This window comes from Phascolarctos cinereus, unplaced genomic scaffold (genome assembly GCF_003287225.1).
Source record: "Phascolarctos cinereus isolate Bilbo 61053 unplaced genomic scaffold, phaCin_HiC Scaffold_726;HRSCAF=1367, whole genome shotgun sequence".
NCBI classification, from domain to species: domain Eukaryota; kingdom Metazoa; phylum Chordata; class Mammalia; order Diprotodontia; family Phascolarctidae; genus Phascolarctos; species Phascolarctos cinereus.
This window is the reverse complement of record NW_027556098.1, coordinates 60,791,370-60,809,045: the sequence shown is the minus strand read 5'-3', so window position 1 is coordinate 60,809,045 and position 17,676 is coordinate 60,791,370. Positions and strand designations below refer to the sequence as shown.

Here is a 17,676-nt window from a genome sequence, read left to right as displayed (position 1 = left end):
TTTTCTTCAGATTATACTTTTTGTTCCTCCAAGGAATTTGATCATTTTCTCTAGCTGTATAAAGTAATACTTTGTTAATTTAATTAGGTATAGCACTATATTCAATTTTTAGTACATCAATACCAAGGTTTTTAACACAGGAGATTGGGTAATGGTGATGCCAGTGACAAAAAAAAAATCAGAAGGGCAGACTTTTTGAGGTGCTGCTAGAACATCCATATAGATATCCTATAGGCACCTGGAGATGTGGGTCTGCAACTCAGGAGACAGTTCTGAGTTAGAGATATGGATTTGTGAGTTACCCGTGCAGAAATGAGAAGTGAAGCTGTGAAAATGAATGAGACTGCTAATGGAAAGAGCTGTTCCTTAAACATGCCGGAAAAATAAGCACAGATTATGGAAATACGTCAATATAATAAATTTAATGGAAAACATTTTAAGAGTTTTAACTACAATCAAATAGATCAGGGGAAGTAAAAAAAACTTCAGTTGAAATAGTGACATTTAGTTTCAACTGACTTCTGTTTAAGAACAGGTGACAAGACAGAGAAACCAAGACAAAGGAAGCGGAAAGAAGGAGCTCAGCTGAGTAAATTTTAACTGCAGTAGTTACACTAACTCTACAAATTAACCATGTGGAGAGTATGTCAGCTGCATATTTTGCCACAGAAAGGTTAAACGGGAGGTGTATGTCTCAAGTCTTTCCATACCTGTGACAATAATGGGTCTAGTTCCAAATTATGTATCATTTAATTATATGCCTTTGGAGATCATCTAGATCCAGACCAACCTCCTTATTTTACAGATGAGAGAATCAACAGAGATAAAAAGTGACTAGCCTTAAGGAAGGTCCCACAGGTAAAATCAGACAGGATCTGAACTCTACACCCAATGCTCTTATACCATGCATGCTGCCTCCTCAGGATAATCACTTAAACAGACATGGTAGCATGAGTTATTGAGTAGAAATGGGAGTATGGTCAAGGAAAACAATTCTGCTATACAATCCAATAAGCATGTATTAAGCAAAGTACCATACTAAATGCTGGGGATACAAAGACCAAATAAAAATAGCCTCTGACTTCAAGCTTAACATTACCCACTCTATCTAGCAGGCCCCAGGCTATGCTTCATATTTATCCATCCCAGACATCTTGCTATCTGCCTGGCTGCAGTCAGTCCCTCCCATTCTGGAACAGCACCCTCTGGATCAGACCTCTAGATCCACTAAGCACTGGAACTCTGCCTTGGGGTTGAGCCATCCTGATTGGTTAATGACTACTCAGTCATTAACTCACTTAATCCATTATCTCTAACCAGTCCAGGATCATACTTCCTCTTCATGCATCCCAGCCATCTCCTGTAGCCAGCCCTATTGATCTGCTCCTTACCTCACTACTCTTTGAACTGCCAGTAGTAATCAAATCCATACTACCACTGCTTCTGGAAAAGATGTTAACCAATAATCAACTGCCCTCATTCACTCATCATTCTTTCGATTACCCAGATCAAAATTCCCTTCCTTGGCTACCACTCCCTTATTTGAAAATAAGTTCCTTAAGGGTAGGGACTCTCACTTTTATATTTGTATCTCAAACAACTAACAGTGTCTAGCACATACAACATGCTTAATAAATTTTTCACTGATTTTGTTGGGCGTACACAACATTTAAATATAAAGTATACATAGGATAATGAGGAAGGAATGAATGCTAACCCAAAAGAGGATCAGGAAAAGCTTCTGATATGAAGTTCAAGAATTGAACTTGAAAGAAGCTAGGAGTTCTCCAATGGAGTTGAAGAGGGAGTGTACTACTGGCTTGGGGGACATCCTGTACAGAGGTAGAAGGAAGATGAACTGTTAAAACTTGGCAAATAGCTAGGACAGTCTGGATATAGTGTAGAGCTGGAAGGGCTTTCAATACGAAACTGAAGTTTGTATTTTAATTAAGATGAAATACAGTCACTGAAGGTTCTTGAGCAGGGGAACATGGTCAGATTTATGCTTTAAGAAGATCATTTTGGCAGTTGCATGCAGGATTGGAGAGGGGAGACTGGAGCTGGAAGGTCAATTAAGAGGCTACTGTAAGAGATCAGATGAAAGATAAGGGCCTGAACTGGGGTGAAGGTAGAATAAGTGGAGAGCTCAAGTGGATATTTAGATGTGGAGGCAGAATCAACACAATTTCCATGTATGGAAGGGAAGAGTCAAAGATATCTCTGAGATTATAAACCTGGATGACTGAAGGGGCTGTAGTGCCCACAACAGAAAAAGGGAAACTTAGAAATAGAGTGGAAGATAGTTATATTTTGGTCATGAGTTTAAGATGACTACTTAGAAGGTCCAGTAGGAAAGAGAGATTAGGGCTGGATACACATTTAAGAATATTTATGGTCTTATTTTTTCTTATCGCCTGTTATAGACTAGACTCTACTAAGATTTCTAAATGTACTATGTATTTTCATATACTATTTTAAATGTGCAAGTACATTAAAATGTACAGGTTAAGTAATAGCTAACATTTATATAGTGCTTACTACATACACGACAATGTACTAAGTGTTTTACAAAATATGACCTCATTTGATCTTCAAAACAACCTTGAGAGGTGTTATTATCCCCATTTTACAGATGAAGAAACTGAGGCAAACACAGGTTACTTGCCCAAGGTCACAGAGCTAGTTCTCAGGCCAAATTTGAACTCACATCTTCCTGATGTCAGGTCCAGCATTATATTCACTTTACAACCTAGCTTTGTAATAAGGTTTTGTAACATCTTATATCTGTAAATAATAGCCTGTCCAAGTATTCAGCACACATTTATTATTTTCTTATGTGCCAAGCACTGTTAGCTACTTCAGATTAAAAAAAGCTCAAGGACCTTACAAAGGAGGTGGGGGGGTGGTTTGGGCACAACAAGTAACCACAATGATGGGCAAAAAAAGACAGTTATAAGGAATATGAAGAGGGAGCAGTTGCTTTGCTTGGAGGTGGCACCTACAATTTACCTAGGACTGTCTCCAAACTAAGTATTCTTATGGGAGCAAAAAGCTTAATTAATGACAACATTCCAAATCACAGGATCACTGATCTAGAGCTGGAAGGGACCTCAAAAGACAATCGTGTCCAATTACCTCATGTCATAGATGAAGGAACCATGGTCCAGGGAGGCCAAGTACCCTGTACTGGGTCACCTGGGAGGTGACCTGAGCATTATTTGCACCAGGTAGTCCGACTCCCGAGTCAGTGCTCTTTCCATAGGGTCCCTACACTCTGAAATGCTCCGTGCAAAATTTCAAGGATAGAGACTCTCTAACTTCGGATGCAATTTGGTAAGCACCAGTGCTTTCAAAGAAAATGTCAATTTTGACAGGCCTAATAAATTTTATTAGGAATGTCATCACAGCTTTTAAGGTTTGCAAAGTGCTTTACAAATATCACTTTATCCTCACAACTCTGGGGGCTATTATCCTCCACCACATTTTACAGAAGAATCTGAGGCAGACAATGGTTAAATGACACTGTATTTTATGCAGGGAGTACTGACTGTATCATCACCTTAAAACATGAGTTCAACGAACACTCAAATTTTGACTCAGAATTAAAACAAGATCAACAATAGTAACAGCTCATAGCCAAAACAACCTTGAGAATGTGCGTGCTTTGTGGAAGCTCTAGTTCTCTTCCTCTTTATTTTACAAGCTTGCTCCTTCGAATTTGAGGAGGGGGTTTAGGAACTCTGCCCGGCTCCTGCCCCCGCCAGACGAGGAGAGGTCTAAGCGGATAAGCCGAAGCTCGCCTCGGGCAGAGGACGCTTCCAGGCGGCTCGGCGCGCGGGACCGCTCCCGCGCTGCCCTACCTGCCAGCCCCCCGTCTCCCTATCAGCTCCGCACAGACCCGTCCCGTCCGATAGGCTACATCATCCCAACCCCTCACTTCGCCCCCTCCCAGCCAGCCTCCGGCCTCAGCAATAAGCCACATGACGGAGGGGGGGGTGGAGGAAGAGAAGAAACACCCAATCAGCACGGCCTTCTCGCCCCGAGTTCCGCTGGGGAGTCGCGTGAGTCTTCTCCCTCCCCCGAGCCGGGAAAAAGGGGGTGGCTGGTTGACGTCATCATCCGGGCCCTAGCCGGCGACGGCGCGGTTCACAATGGAACAAAAACAAGCGGTAGAAGTGAAACTGTCGGAACGCAGCTGCGGCCTGCTCAATTAACCCCGTCTAGTCCATGGCCCCAGCCCGAAGCCTCGACCCCTGCAGCCCCCCGGTCGCCGCCGCCACCCAAACCCGACACCATCCTTCCAATCATTCTTTTCTTACACCTACCTCCAGGTCTTGGACTCTTTTTTTTTTCCCACGCGCCATCGCCCAACCTCTCCCTTCGACGGATTCCCTCCCTCCCCATTCCCCTTTCCTGATGGCCCTCCGGGCAGATCCTCGGAACTGCCTCCGCCCTCCCGCCGCTTTGGTACCCAGAGGGGAGGGGGAAATTACGGGCACTGGCCGCGGCGTGACCCGGGAATGGGTGGGTTCAGAACCAGGAGAGCAAAAGGAGGAGCGAGTCCCTCCAGCGAGCTTCCTTTCCCGCCTTACGCCCCTCGATCGCAGCCCCTCTTGAAGAGGGAGGGGGAGGCGAGGGGTGGTTTTTCTTTTCTCCCGGGGACGACGCTTTGGCGCTCCGTTACACGCGCTTCCAAGAGACGCAAGACCCGGGTGGTGCGCGCGCTAGCTCGGGACCACGAGCACCAGCTGAGGCGGGGGAGGGGAGAAGAGGAAGAAGGGGAGAGAAGAAGTGCATGTGGGGAACGGGGGGGGAGGGGAGGGAGGAAGGGGAGGGCAAAGGGGGAGGGACTAGGCGGGGGCGGGGGGACACGGGGCTCCGGGTGGCGCTGGGGCTGGTGGGAGTCTGCGCCGCCGCCGCTGCCGCCGTCGCCGCCCGAGCGTTTTTTTTTTTTTGGTCCGCCATATTGACGAAGACGGGACTAAGCGGTAGCGAACCGGACTCTCAGCTGCTGTCCGTCAGGAACCGCATCCTCACCGTCCCCCAGTCGCACAGGCCTCAGTCGCCGCCTGGCCCCTCTCTGCCCCACGCCGGAACCTGAGGCCGTCAGCCGGCCCTCCCGCCCGTCAGCCCGCTGCCTTTCCCACTGGGGAGCGGGGCCGTGCCCGCGCTGGGTACTGTTGTCGGAGCCCCGGCGAAGAGCGAGCGAGGGAGGGAGCGGGGCGGGAGGAGCGGACGCAGGCCCGGAGCGGGGCAGCAGCAGCAGCAGCAGCAGCAGCCGCCGCCGCCGGGAGGAGAAGCCGCCGCTGCGGGGAGGAGGAGGAGGAGCAGGAGGAGGTGACGCAGGAGAAACGCACCTCCCGGTGCCCGCCCGTCCGAGCCCGGCTAGAGCCCCGGCGCCAGGAGGAGCCGCCGCTAGCGGAGCCGGAGGCGGCGGCAGCGGCTGCTGGGCAGGGGCGGAGAGCCGTGCACCCCCGGGAGCCCTCGGCGCGGCTGCCTCGGTGTGTCCGTCCCTCCCGCTGTCCCCTTTCTCTCTTCCTCTCCCCGCGCTCACACCCCCGAGCCGCGTCTCCTCTTCGGAGCCCCGGCTTCCCAGCTGCCTGCTCCGCAGTCCGCTGCCCCCGGCCTTTGCCTTCCCCCAGCCCGGGGGGCCGGCGATGCCCCTTCGTTCGGCCTGTGCCCGGGGCTGAGCCCTCCCTCCGCAGCCGCTTTCCAGTTCTAGGCCGCCGCTGCCTCGTTGTGTTCTCGTTTAGGGAGAAGGCGCCTGTGTTGTGCGGTGAGTACCGACCCCTCCCCGGGCGCTGCGCCTCCCGGCATGAAACTGCAGGATCAGGGGCTGGGGGTGTGCGTGTGCGTGTGTGAGCGCGGCGCCGGGTCTACACCCCTCTCTCTCCCCGGAGGCTCGGCCTTTTCTTCTGCCTCTACTGTGCTCCCTGCTCCTGCTCCTGGGCAGGGTGGGGTGGAAGGTTGCGTGCGAGGAGACGGGGCTCGGGTCTGGGTCCGGGTGCGGGGCGCCTCCGCTCCGGGCATTTCGGAGCCGGGCCCAGGCAGCCCGAACGTGTGGTCGCGTGTGTCTCTGTGTGTTTGTGTGTGTTTTGGACTGTAAGGGAAAATGGCTGACGGCTTCGTCCCTCCCCCTCCTCCCCCTTCCCGTCCTGTCTGGGCCCGAGGAAGAGGATGGAGGCTTGAGCGGCGGCGTGTGCTCGCTGACACTGCCCTGGCAGCCTTGTCAGCCGCCCTGCCGCCAGGGAATCGCGCTCGTCGCCGACCCGCTCCCCCTTCGCTCTCTCCGGGCTCGTTTCACTTGACACCGAACGCCATTACTGAGGTGGAGTGATTTGGAGCAATGGAACTAGGCCCCGGCTACGCCTGGATATCAGGCCCGAGTCCTCGTCCACCCCCTCCCTCCCTTCCTCCCTCCTTCCTTCCTCAGTCCCTCCTCCTCTTCAGATAACCTGCAATTTCTCTGGAGTCCTCATCCTACTGGACGTCTTAACAAGGCTTTCTATCCCACGTCCCGTCCTTCACTGCCCCTTAATTTGTTAACTGAAAAGAATCTTTGAGTGCAGAAACCGGCCTTCAGACTGTTTCAGCTTCCCATTTATTCTTGTATGTGCAAAGTTAACGTTTCCATGCATAAGTTATTAACATTAAAGCCTGGTGCCTGTATGATGAGAGCCAAAAGTTTGGGATATTATTTGTATTGTTTCTTCAGTGACTGTGTCCATAAACTAAACCGTATGGAGCAGGTGTATGTATACTTATGTATGGGTTGTATACGCATATTTGTTCAGGTTCCTGTGTTAGCTGAACAAAAAAAAAAACCACCAGAAAATGTTAGGATTGGTAGTAGTACTTGCGATATAATTTTGTAGGATGTTCTGAATTGATAGACTACTTGAATTTTGCCACAGTTGACTTGCAGGTAGCTTATGTAGCATTTGTGAAGTATTTACTCTTTTGTGTGAGTTGACTAAACTTAATTGTATTAATGAAAGGTCTGTTTTTTTGGGGAAAACTTTGGATTTATGTGAATCGTAATGGTGTGTTTAAAAAGCTTCCTACCAGAATATATTATTATCTATGTATGGTTAATCAACTAACATTTATTAGATGCCTAAGGACTTTTTAATAAGTCATTCTTAACTTTCCTGGAGTAATGGTTGAAAATACTACCTGTCGTTTTGATTCAATACCCTGAAGTGTTATGGCTAACCAACTGGTTACAAACTGCCTTTATCCTTTAACTTCAAAAAAGATGCTTAAAAACCCTTGCTGTGCTGAAATTCAAGAATTCAAAAGGCTGCCATCTTGGCTTCATGCAATAAATGTTGCTAGTTTTAAAGCCTTCTAAGTAAAACTAATCTTTGCTCTGGTAAAGCTGGCAGTTGTTTGTTTTCTTAGTTGGGAAATCATGTCTATGTACTTGGTCATGATTTTTAAACTTTTTTAAACTTCTGTGGTTTAAATTTCATTTTTACCTTGTTTGGGAACAGACAAAGCCTAAGGTAGGTGGAATTGTAGTGTGTCTAAAGCAGACTCCGAATGTAAAGGTATTTGGTAAGTTAGTGTTGTGTTAAATTCTTGAAAGGTATAAATTTAAAAATCCTTCAGGAAAAAACACATTCCTGCCCCCTACTATCCCAACAAATTGCCTCTGTTACTTTTTCTTCTGCTGGGGATTTTTTCTTTTTGCTTACTTTTTCTCCAGAGACTTTTACACTTTTAACAAGGACTTTTCTGCTTTTTAAAAAAGTTTCTTCTTTCAATCTGTTAGCTGTTTTTAGATCGCTGCTTTTTTTTATTTGTTGACCTTACTTGCAGTGAAGGTACAGCTACAACTGACAGAAGGGAGAATTTCTTGGGAGGGGATACACTAAATAACAGCCAAAAGCCTGAACCTTGATATTCTAGATTCTTTGAGTAACTTGAAAGTGAGGTCTCATTCAAGTTCTCCTCCTCCCCTCCTTTCCTTCACCCTATACCTGAGAACTCCTTATTAGTGTTAAATAGCTAAGGATGGTGAAAATGAGCAAGTAATTAGAATTTTCTTTGGATCTTTTTTTTCTTTTGGTATGTCCAAATAGGTTTGGTTAATATTTCAGGGAAATTGACACAATAGTTTAGCTTTGGAAAACATGGTTTTTTAACTGTGTTCCTCAAGCCTTTTTTCATTGATATCTTTTGGTTTTACATCACTTGCAGAGGGTGTTGTAAAAGTCTTTTGGAACACCCTGCATTTCCCATCTCCTAGAGGGTCATCTCCTATAAAGAAGATAAAAGATGTTCACCAAAAGTAGCATAATAGAGAAGTCATATGTTATATACAAGAGAGAGGCCTATTCTCATATCTCTTCTTTGGGCCAAACTTGATTATAATTTCATAGCATTCAGTTCCAGTTGTTTTGTTCTCATTTACATTGTTGTCATTATGTGTATTGTTTACCTGGTCTGCTTAATTCTCTTTGCATCAGTTCATAAAAGGCTCCATTCTTTTTTAGTCATTGTTTTCATAGTTTTTTAACAGTATAGTAATAGCCCATTATATCCATGTGCTACAGTTGTTTAGCTGTTACCCAGTGGGTGGGCATCTTTGTTTCCAATTCTTTGCTATCACAAAAAATGCTGCCATAAATGTTTTGGTGGCAGTGGAGGGGTGTGTGTTACTTTTTGTCATTTGTCCTCCTTGGGTTACATATTTAGCAGTAGAGCCTCTGCATCAGAGGGCATGAGCATTTTAGTCTATTCACATAATTCCAAATTCAAGCCTCTAATTTTTAATTAGATAGTAGGAATGCTTGGGTTTTTTTTCTTTTAATTTTTCACTCTTTTGAATCTTAGAGACTTGTACACGTTTTCCTATTTCATTACTAGTCAGCATTTTGATATTGAAGTGACTGTGTGTAAACTTAGTTGATTTAGAGAACTGTTTAATCCTGGTATAATACAGTCTTGGAAGGAGGGTTGATAGATATTGTGTAGAACTGAGCAGTTATGTTTCAAATATTCTGGTTGATGAATTAAATGCTAAAACTTTCAATTCCTCACCCTTTTTTTTTTGCTGTTGACTGATAGTCTTTAATATAACATGTTTCTATGCTAACCTTCCTTTACGTTAAGTTCCATGACCTTTCTAATGTATTGCTTTAAAAATAAAGGTTTTTTTGTAGTCTTTTTGTACTCCTCCTTGAACAAAAAACCCTTATGTTCTTGTCCCTTTTGTCTTTTTTTGAGCATAGGACTTAATCTTGAAATGTTAAAAATAACTTTTGGAACGTTTATCTCTTTAATGTGTTTGAAGTTGTCACAGTTTAATTGGAAATGTGTTTGGAGGGGTTGAGGGTTTGTGTGTGTGTGATGTTATTGGCAGCTTATTTAAGTATTGTTAGGCTTTGTGTCACTTGGTTATTCTACAGTAAATTTTTCTTCTAACTGGTGAAAAGATCTTGGTACAATTTAGCAGAATAAATGTATATTTTAGGAATTCTTTATAAATTTGGAGTTGTCACTTTGTGAATATAAATTTTGTGCAGTTTGGGGAAATGGTTTCACTGGGCATATTAACAAAGCTTTGTAGCATTTATAGTTCTTGTTCAATGGTATGTCTATGGTCATGCAGAGAGACATATTTTGTTAAATTACATGGTAAGTGTATTTCTAAAATATTTTGGGTCAACCTTAAGTTTCAAAAAAAAATTGTAAAATCCAGGTGCTGGTCTTTTAGACTTTTCGGCATTCAGAGTATATATTTTGCATTCATGAATTATGTGAAATTGGGTTAATATCATGCTCTGAATGTTAAATTTAACTGAGTATGTAAAATCAGTTTTATTTCTACAAAAATTTTAATTTTATATTAGGCTTTTTGGGCAGTGCTGATAATTATACTTGTGAAAGGAATGGAAATACAGATTACACAGTAGGTAGATTTTGAGGGTCTGTCTGTTTCTTCATTGTTTATTATGCTGAATTTTTTAATTAGATATGGGGACTATTTAGAAAAACTCAGATCTCTTAATATGAATGTAAGGATTCTGAAAGATCTTTTTGGTAAATAAATTCTTAGAAAGAAGGATTATAGTGGAAAATTTAGTGTAGTCATTTGAAAGATCTATATTGAAGCACAAAAAGGACTTTGTGGAAGTGTATAGTCTTCACAGCTTCTTAGTAATCAAGTAATTTATTAAATGTCTCCTCAATATGGATGTATTGGTGGCATCAGGTTTTACTCTACTTAGAGTTTTTTTTCTTTTTTCCTTTTTTTTTTCCCCCAAGGCAGTTGGGGTTAAGTGACTTGCCCAGGGTCACATAGCTAGTAAGCATTAAATGTCTGAGGCTGGATTTGAACTTCAGGGCCGGTGCTCTATCCACTTTGCCACCTAGCTGCCCCGATACGTACCTTAGAGTTTTAATGAATTTTGTTACCCTTGAAATAATACTTGAAATATGGTATAAATATATACCATATTTCAGGCTTTTGTTATGGTTAAATAATACTACTAAATCCATTTCAGATTTAAAGTACTTTGCATTTTTAGTCATAAATTTGAGCTAAATTTTCTTATTTCACGTAGTACTTGGTCTGAAAGAACTTTGAGGTCATCTTCTTCTCAACCTAGGTCTTCCCCTATTCCTAAGTGAGAGTATTAGTAAAGTCATCAAAGGTGGAAGGCTGGCAATTTGATTATTGAAGAACCACTTTGAAATAGATTTCCATGGTCTCAGTAATCTTCGCCATTGTGTTTAAAGAAATGTTTTCAATCAGAAATCTCTTCCCAGTATTTGTTTTGAGTCTTGTAATTTCAGTTTTCATGTGCTTTTGGTCAGTGAAATTAAATAATTGATTTTTAATCATTCTTCTGGTACTTAGAATGCCAAATTAACCTTTTCAAGAAAAATCCTGACTACTTTATTCTTTGTACATATTTGTATTTTTCTCACCTTAGGTAATTAAAATTCCATTGTGGCAAACTTCATCAGACATCTAAATTGTTAATCAAACTGTGAGTTGTAGTGGAATTATGTTGAGTAAGAGGAGCTAGAGGTGAAAGAGACTTGAATTAACAAGGTAAATGAACTTCTTTGGATCCATTAGGAAAAGTGAAAAGTCAGGGGTGGGGTAGGACACCATTAACTCCGAGGCCCCCCCCCCAGTTTTTCCCTTTCCCTGGATGGTTTTATGTGTGTTGGTTCCTGGAGACTTTGGTTGTATTAGAGAGGATTGAGGTAAAGAGATCAGAAAGGATGTTTGCTCCTTTGTGGTGTTAGACAGTAGAGCTGTAAAGAGCCCAGCTAGATGAGATAACCTCCAAGGTTCTTAATCTGGGGTCCAGGAACTTTTAAAAAAATATTTCTAGTTATAGTATCTCAACATAACTATTTTCCATTATTTTATTCTCTGCATTTAAAAACCTTATTCTGAGGAAGAGTTCAAGACCTGCACCAGACGTAGCAAAAGCTGGTGGCGGAAACGGAGGAGGGATGTGGCATACTGCACGTAAAGGTAATGAAGAGGCCTTTCTCTAGTATTCTTCCAGATTGGACTGACATTTTGGTTCTCCTCTCACTTGCCCCATTGAGAGTGGAGATAGCATATAAATAGAAAGACTTATTTTGTTAGGTGGACAGAGACTAGAAAAAAGTGGGCCATAGGGAATGTTATAAAGTGAATAAAAGGGAATGCAACAGAGTAGGAGTTCTATTTGCAGGGATATAGCAGTGGATTAGTTACTTGAAACTTTTTTTGTGTGTAATGGTATTACCTCTAATGGGATTTTACCTGTACTTATTTTTATCGTTTGAATCTCTTTCAGTTTCTTTATATAATTTTATATAACTCCATTTGGAGTTTCATTTGAGAACTCTAAAAACGTGTCAAGTGTGGTAGAATTATATTACTGTTGTTACCTCTTGGATTTAGGAATAGGAAAGGGATAAGAAACTGGATCTGTGATTTTACTGGTTTCCTCCTTGAAGAAAAGTCCTACTAATGAAAGTCACCACTTTCTCTGCAATTTTATTGTGATTTGCCCAAGGTCACAGTCATACTGTGCTAGAGGATGAATTTAAACATAGGCCTCCCTGGCTTCTAGGCCAGCTCTCTTTCCATACTACCATTTCTGTCTCATTTTAGGAATAGTTGTATTAATTTAATTCAGTTAATTCAAATTCACTGAAATTTAGCTTTTTGTCTCTGACCCTCAGTTTGACTTTGTGTATGGTCTTTTCCTATTATCTGAATACCTTTTAAAAAAAAGAAAAATAGAATGTTATTTTAATTTTGTTTTATTTTTTATTTTTCAGCTTTGTCAAGATGGTTTTGAATTCTAAACTGTGTCCCTTAAAATATAGTTTCTTAGTGGCATAAAATTTGCAGGCATCAGAATCCAGTCTTGTGAGTAATCAGACCACATCACTATATTCACCCTCTGTTTGCTCATCTGCCTCCTTTTTCTTCTTGCCTGATATACCGTCCTTCCTTTATTTTGATTTTCTAAATCATAATTTTTAAGGCATAAATCAAGTGCTACCTTTTCATGAGTCTTATTCTCTAATTGTTTTTGGTATGCTAATTTTCTCTGGCTAGCCTGTAAACTCCTTGGGGTGAAGACCAAGTCTTACACTTAAGTGCTTTGGAGTGAACAAATTTATACATAATAGGTGCTCAGTAAATACTTGGTGGTTGAGTATCTGACTGAGTCATGAGCATTCTTTGCCAGTTAGGGGAAGTCCTTTTGTGAACTGTGTTTGAAACAAAGTTCTGTTTACATGCTTAGGATGTATTCACACATTTTGGTTTTGCTCCCTCTATTGATCAGTTTAAAATATTTTCAGCGTTTAAAACACTCGTTTTTTTGTCAAAGTAATGATTTTGTTGCTTGTCTCTGGAAGATTACAGGCTGTGAGGCTTCAGTGTACTGAGTTTAGGCTCCTAGCTTGGAGTCAGGAAGGCATGAATTCAAATCCAACCTCAGACACTTACTAGCTGTGTGACTTAAACCTATTTGCCTTAGTTTCTTCATCTGTAAAATGAACTGGAGAAGGAAATGGTAAACCATTCCAGTATCTTTGTCAGGAAAACCCCAAATGGAATCATGAAGAGCCAGACGTGACTGAACAACAACAAAATTGTTAAAAGAGTTGGGGGGGGGTGTCATGGAAGGAAAGAGAAAAGGGAAAGTAGGGCTGGGGAATATACATGCATTTAATATAGCACTACCTCATATTTTTGCTCTCAAGTTCTCAGCTTGTTTTCTGATGAATTATTTGAATCTTGTTTATTTTAACTTTTTTAGATGGGAATTTTCCTTGTAATGTTTGATACACCTTCTTTGAAAGTTTACTGAAGTGTATTTATCTTTTTTTTTAATGACTTCAGGGTCATTATTACAATCCTTTATTGTAATGTCATCCAGTGACATCCTCAGGAACATAAAGTATATACCTCTTCATTTGAACAAATGTTTACTAAGTGCCTGCTATGTAATGCAGACCTTGCAAAAGAAAAGAAAAAAGTATATGGGAGAATGAAAATCCAAACCCAAAATGCTGTGTGATCTTGGGCAAATCACTTTAAAAACAATCTCATGTACATATAGTAGTGCATTGTGAAGTAACTAAAACTGAGGTGTTCAGTGACTTATTCAGGGTTGTAGAGTAAGTATCTGAAGTACGATTCTTATTTTTTTAAAAATTTCCTGTTTTTATCAATTAGCAATTGCTAGAATGATTTTTCTTTGCCTCTTATCTCTCTTTCCCCCTTCTCCTGTTGTAACAAATGTGCGTAGACAAGTAAAACAAATTCCCACATTGACCATCCCCAAAATACGTGTATGTCTCATTCTGCATCTTGAGGCCCTGTCAGGAAGGTAGATAGCATGAATCATCATTGGTCCTTTGTGATCATGGTTGGTCATGACATTGATCAAAGTTGTCAAGTCTTTCAAAATTGCTCGTCTTTACGCTATTGTTGTATATATTATTTTCCTGACTGAACACCTAATCTCTGCAAAAACTTTTATGAACTGATAAAGAGGCAGGATTCTTAGTTCAGATCTCCAGGCTCTGGGTCTAGTGTTCTTTCCATTATACTAAGCCTTCTTCCCTCTTTCTATTTCTCCCCCCCCCCCCCCAAAATGGGGATAGCATTTATACCAACTACCTCATAGTGCTGTTGTGTGGAAAATGCTTCATCAGGATTAAAGCTCTGTATAAATGTATAAGAGCAAAGGAAAGACCTAGACAAAGTTCCTCAGAAAATTTGAGGGAGAGAGGTGACTTTCACCTGGGGGCCAGCTGGGGGTAGGGGGAGAGCTGTATGTATATGTATATATCAGGGAAGGGTTTCATCCATCAGGTTATGCTTAGAATTGAGTTAGTCCTTGAAAGGGAAAGGAAAGGCGTGGTGTGAGGGGTGTTTAGGGTGAGAGTATAATTACTATTTCTTGATTGTTTGCTTGAGGTAATGGGGAGTTCACTGAAGGTTTTTGATGATAAGGAGTAGAAAGCTTATGTGGTCTTCACTTTGAAGATTGGAGAAGAGACACTAAAAGAAGACAGGAAGGAAAATTCAATATCATAGGAACATAGATCTAGAGCTGAAAGGGACCTTAGAAGTGTCTTTCTCATTTTACTGATGAGAAAACTGAGGCCCAGGAAAGTTAAATAACTCAACCCCAAATCACACATATTAAAGAGTAGAGCAGGGATTTGAGCTCAGGTTTTCTAACTATAAATCCAGCACTCTTTCTGTTGCACAATGAGGCTATTTCTGGAATTTCAGAGAAAAATGAAAGCCTGAACCTAGGGTATTTCAATAAGGGTGAGATTGTGAGTGTGACAGGATTTGGCAGCTGATAGAATGGGAGAGGGAGAGAAGGAGATAAATGAGAAGGAAGAGTCACATAATTACCAAATTGGATGACTTGGAAGGAAACTTGTGGAAGAGTAGGGTTTGCTGTGCCTTTGAGGTATGCTGATCTGTTTATTCCCTAGTAAAATAACTTCAGACTGCTGTGCTTTTTGAGTTTAATTTTTTTGTTCTCCTTTATTAATTGATAGCTTATTACTTTTGTTTTGCAGTTTTCCTTCATTACCACTATGCTACTACTTCCCCTTCTTCCCTTGTAATATGAAGTTTCTATCTTCTCTGCTTTAGGAAACCAGACTTAAGGTTAGAATTTATGCTAAATAAATTTGTATAAATATACACAAAGCACATTTTCTGTTAACATACACTTTATAAAATCTGTTTTGGTTGTTCAGAGCCTATTTGCTTCTTCATTCTCAGTTGTATTTTAAATAAGCATTGATCCACACCTGTGATTTCATTGGTATGTACTAATTCAGGTCAGCATCTTTGTTGCCAGTTATTTGTGAAAGAGTAGCCTGTGGTACTGTTGTACTGTGGTTGGGTGACTTGCCCAAAGACTTACCTGGTATACAGCCTCCATATATTTGAAGTATTCTTATAATTACCAGAGCTAAGGAAATGAGTAGCTTCATGGTGCTATATGCAGAGGACTGTTATTACTTGAAAATTATTAATATAATATTAAAAACTTTTAAGTTTTGCAAAACAATTTCTTCACAAAGAGCCCGGTTTTGTATTGTTAGCCCCATTTTACAGATGAGGAAACTGAGGCTTTTAAGATATTAAGTAACTTGTCCATGTTCATATAGCTTAGGGATACAAACTCCTTACCTGAATGCTGCAGTGCCTCTCATTTGTTGGTTTTGGCTCTGTTGATGTTTAAATATATTATACAGGGGGTCCTTTCACATATATCCTTAACTTATTTCCTGTGCCTCTTTCTGGGGCTATTCTCCCAAATACCATTGTATTACAAAGAAAAAGTCACAGATCACTCAAGATTTAACCTACTCCTGTGTATGTAACTTTTTTTGCATTATGTGTAGGCAACCACCTTCCTTAGTTGATTATAGTTCTGAACAAAGGGGCTATAAATTGAAATGGTGGAGGCAAAATGTGATCTTCAAATATAAGTGATTTATAATACCTTACGTTCTTAAGAGGGGGGAGTGGGCAGAAGCAGCATCGGGCTGTTGCCCAATTTTTTAGTGCAATAATTGCAAACACCATATTTACTCAGCTGTAAATTATACACTTGGACATTATACAGTATTAATCTTTCTAATGTGTATATAAATACAGGGCAGTACAGTAACTGATTGCATAAAATTGTTTTTTACTATGATACAGTATCATAGTCTTCTATAAGAAGTCTCTTAGTTTGCATTTCCAGGCCTTCTGTTTTTTGTTTGTTTGTTTTTGGTTTTTGGTTTGCAACAGAAGGCAAAGAAATACTTTCATAAATGTCATGAAATTCAGGAAGGTTTATTTGGGTAGATCTTCACAAATATCTTGGAAATTACTTTTGAAGAGACTTAGGACCACCTAATAAATAGCTTTTTGTGCAGTTGATTCACTGATTTTTCACTTATTTTTTTTTCCCCTTCTCATTTTTCCAAAGAGATTTAGAAATAAAAATATTGGTCTTCCTGAGGTAGGGAGTCTTTCTCTAATGTTGAACTGCAATCTCTTGAGGTGTTTCCTTGTATCCTGTTATTATGCAACTGTACTTAAAAAGCTTGATTTCATTGCTGTTCAATCTGCTGATTACATTACAGTGCCTTAGTGGATTTTTTCCCTCCATAAATTTCTATGACCAAAAATATCCATTACCTTAATGGACAAGCTTCTGTTGATGAGACTCAAGGCATATCAGGCTTGAAAATCTACAAAATAACCTTCACCTGAACAAAATTTTCTATTCTTAAATCTCCCATTTTATCCTTTGTGATTTTTGCCTCTGATCCTTGCTCCCTGGTGGCTAAACATTATGATCTTTGCTTCTGAGTCCTAATCTATGGAAAGACCAAGAATTAATATGTAGGTTTTAGCCCTGGTTCTATTATTGATTTCTGTCCTTCCTTGTGAAAGTCATTGTTAAAAATGAAGGAGTTAGATCAAATCAGTGGTCTTAACCTTTTTTGTGTGTCATGGACTCTTTTGGCAGTCTGAAGATCTATGGTTCCCTTCTCAGAATAGTGTTTTTAAAGGCATAAAATAAAATACATAGGCTTAAAAAGGAAACCAATTACATTGAAATGTAGTTACAAAAAATTTTTTTAAGAGGTTACAACTACTCAAGTTAAAAACCTTGGATTAAATGATTTCTCTCTCTTTTTTAAGGCAGTTGGGGTAAAGTGACTTGTGCAGGGTCGCACAGATTAAATGATTTCTAAGGTCACTTTCAACATTTTTTTTGCACTTTGTTTTGTAATGGGTTAAGAATTCACTAGAACTGTGAAATTTCCATTTCATTAGTCACTTTTAAGACTATTTCTATAAGCCTTCTGGAATTTATTCTGAGTGTTGTCTTTTAAGAAAGGTAACTTACTCAAAATATTTTTGGGACCTAACTTTTTGAAGCTGATATGCTTAAGCCTGGAAGTACAAAGAAAAAAAAGAAACATTACCTGTCCTGGAACTCTGCCTAGGGGAATATTCCTGGTAAACAGGAAAATAAATAAAAGATAATTTGAAGGGGGAGGAGGGAACGCTAAGGGGTGGAGAAGTGTACTGGGGAGATTGTAGTATAAAGGAATAGGTACAGTATAATGTAGATTCCTATTGTAGAGGAATCAGGAAAG

The 17,676-nt window shown here is 40.9% G+C and overlaps 1 protein-coding gene across 1 annotated transcript in view; it reads left to right on the top strand.

Annotated features, from left to right (window-relative positions):
- The first annotated feature begins 4,520 nt into the window (after positions 1-4,520).
- LOC144454350 (uncharacterized) overlaps positions 4,521-17,676 on the top strand; it is an 86,006-nt gene continuing 72,850 nt past the window's right edge. The window contains exons 1-2 of the mRNA XM_078146126.1: positions 4,521-4,715; positions 4,993-5,776. Coding sequence (XP_078002252.1) covers positions 4,521-4,715; positions 4,993-5,776 — 979 coding nt within the window. The remainder of the gene's footprint in view (positions 4,716-4,992; positions 5,777-17,676) is intronic.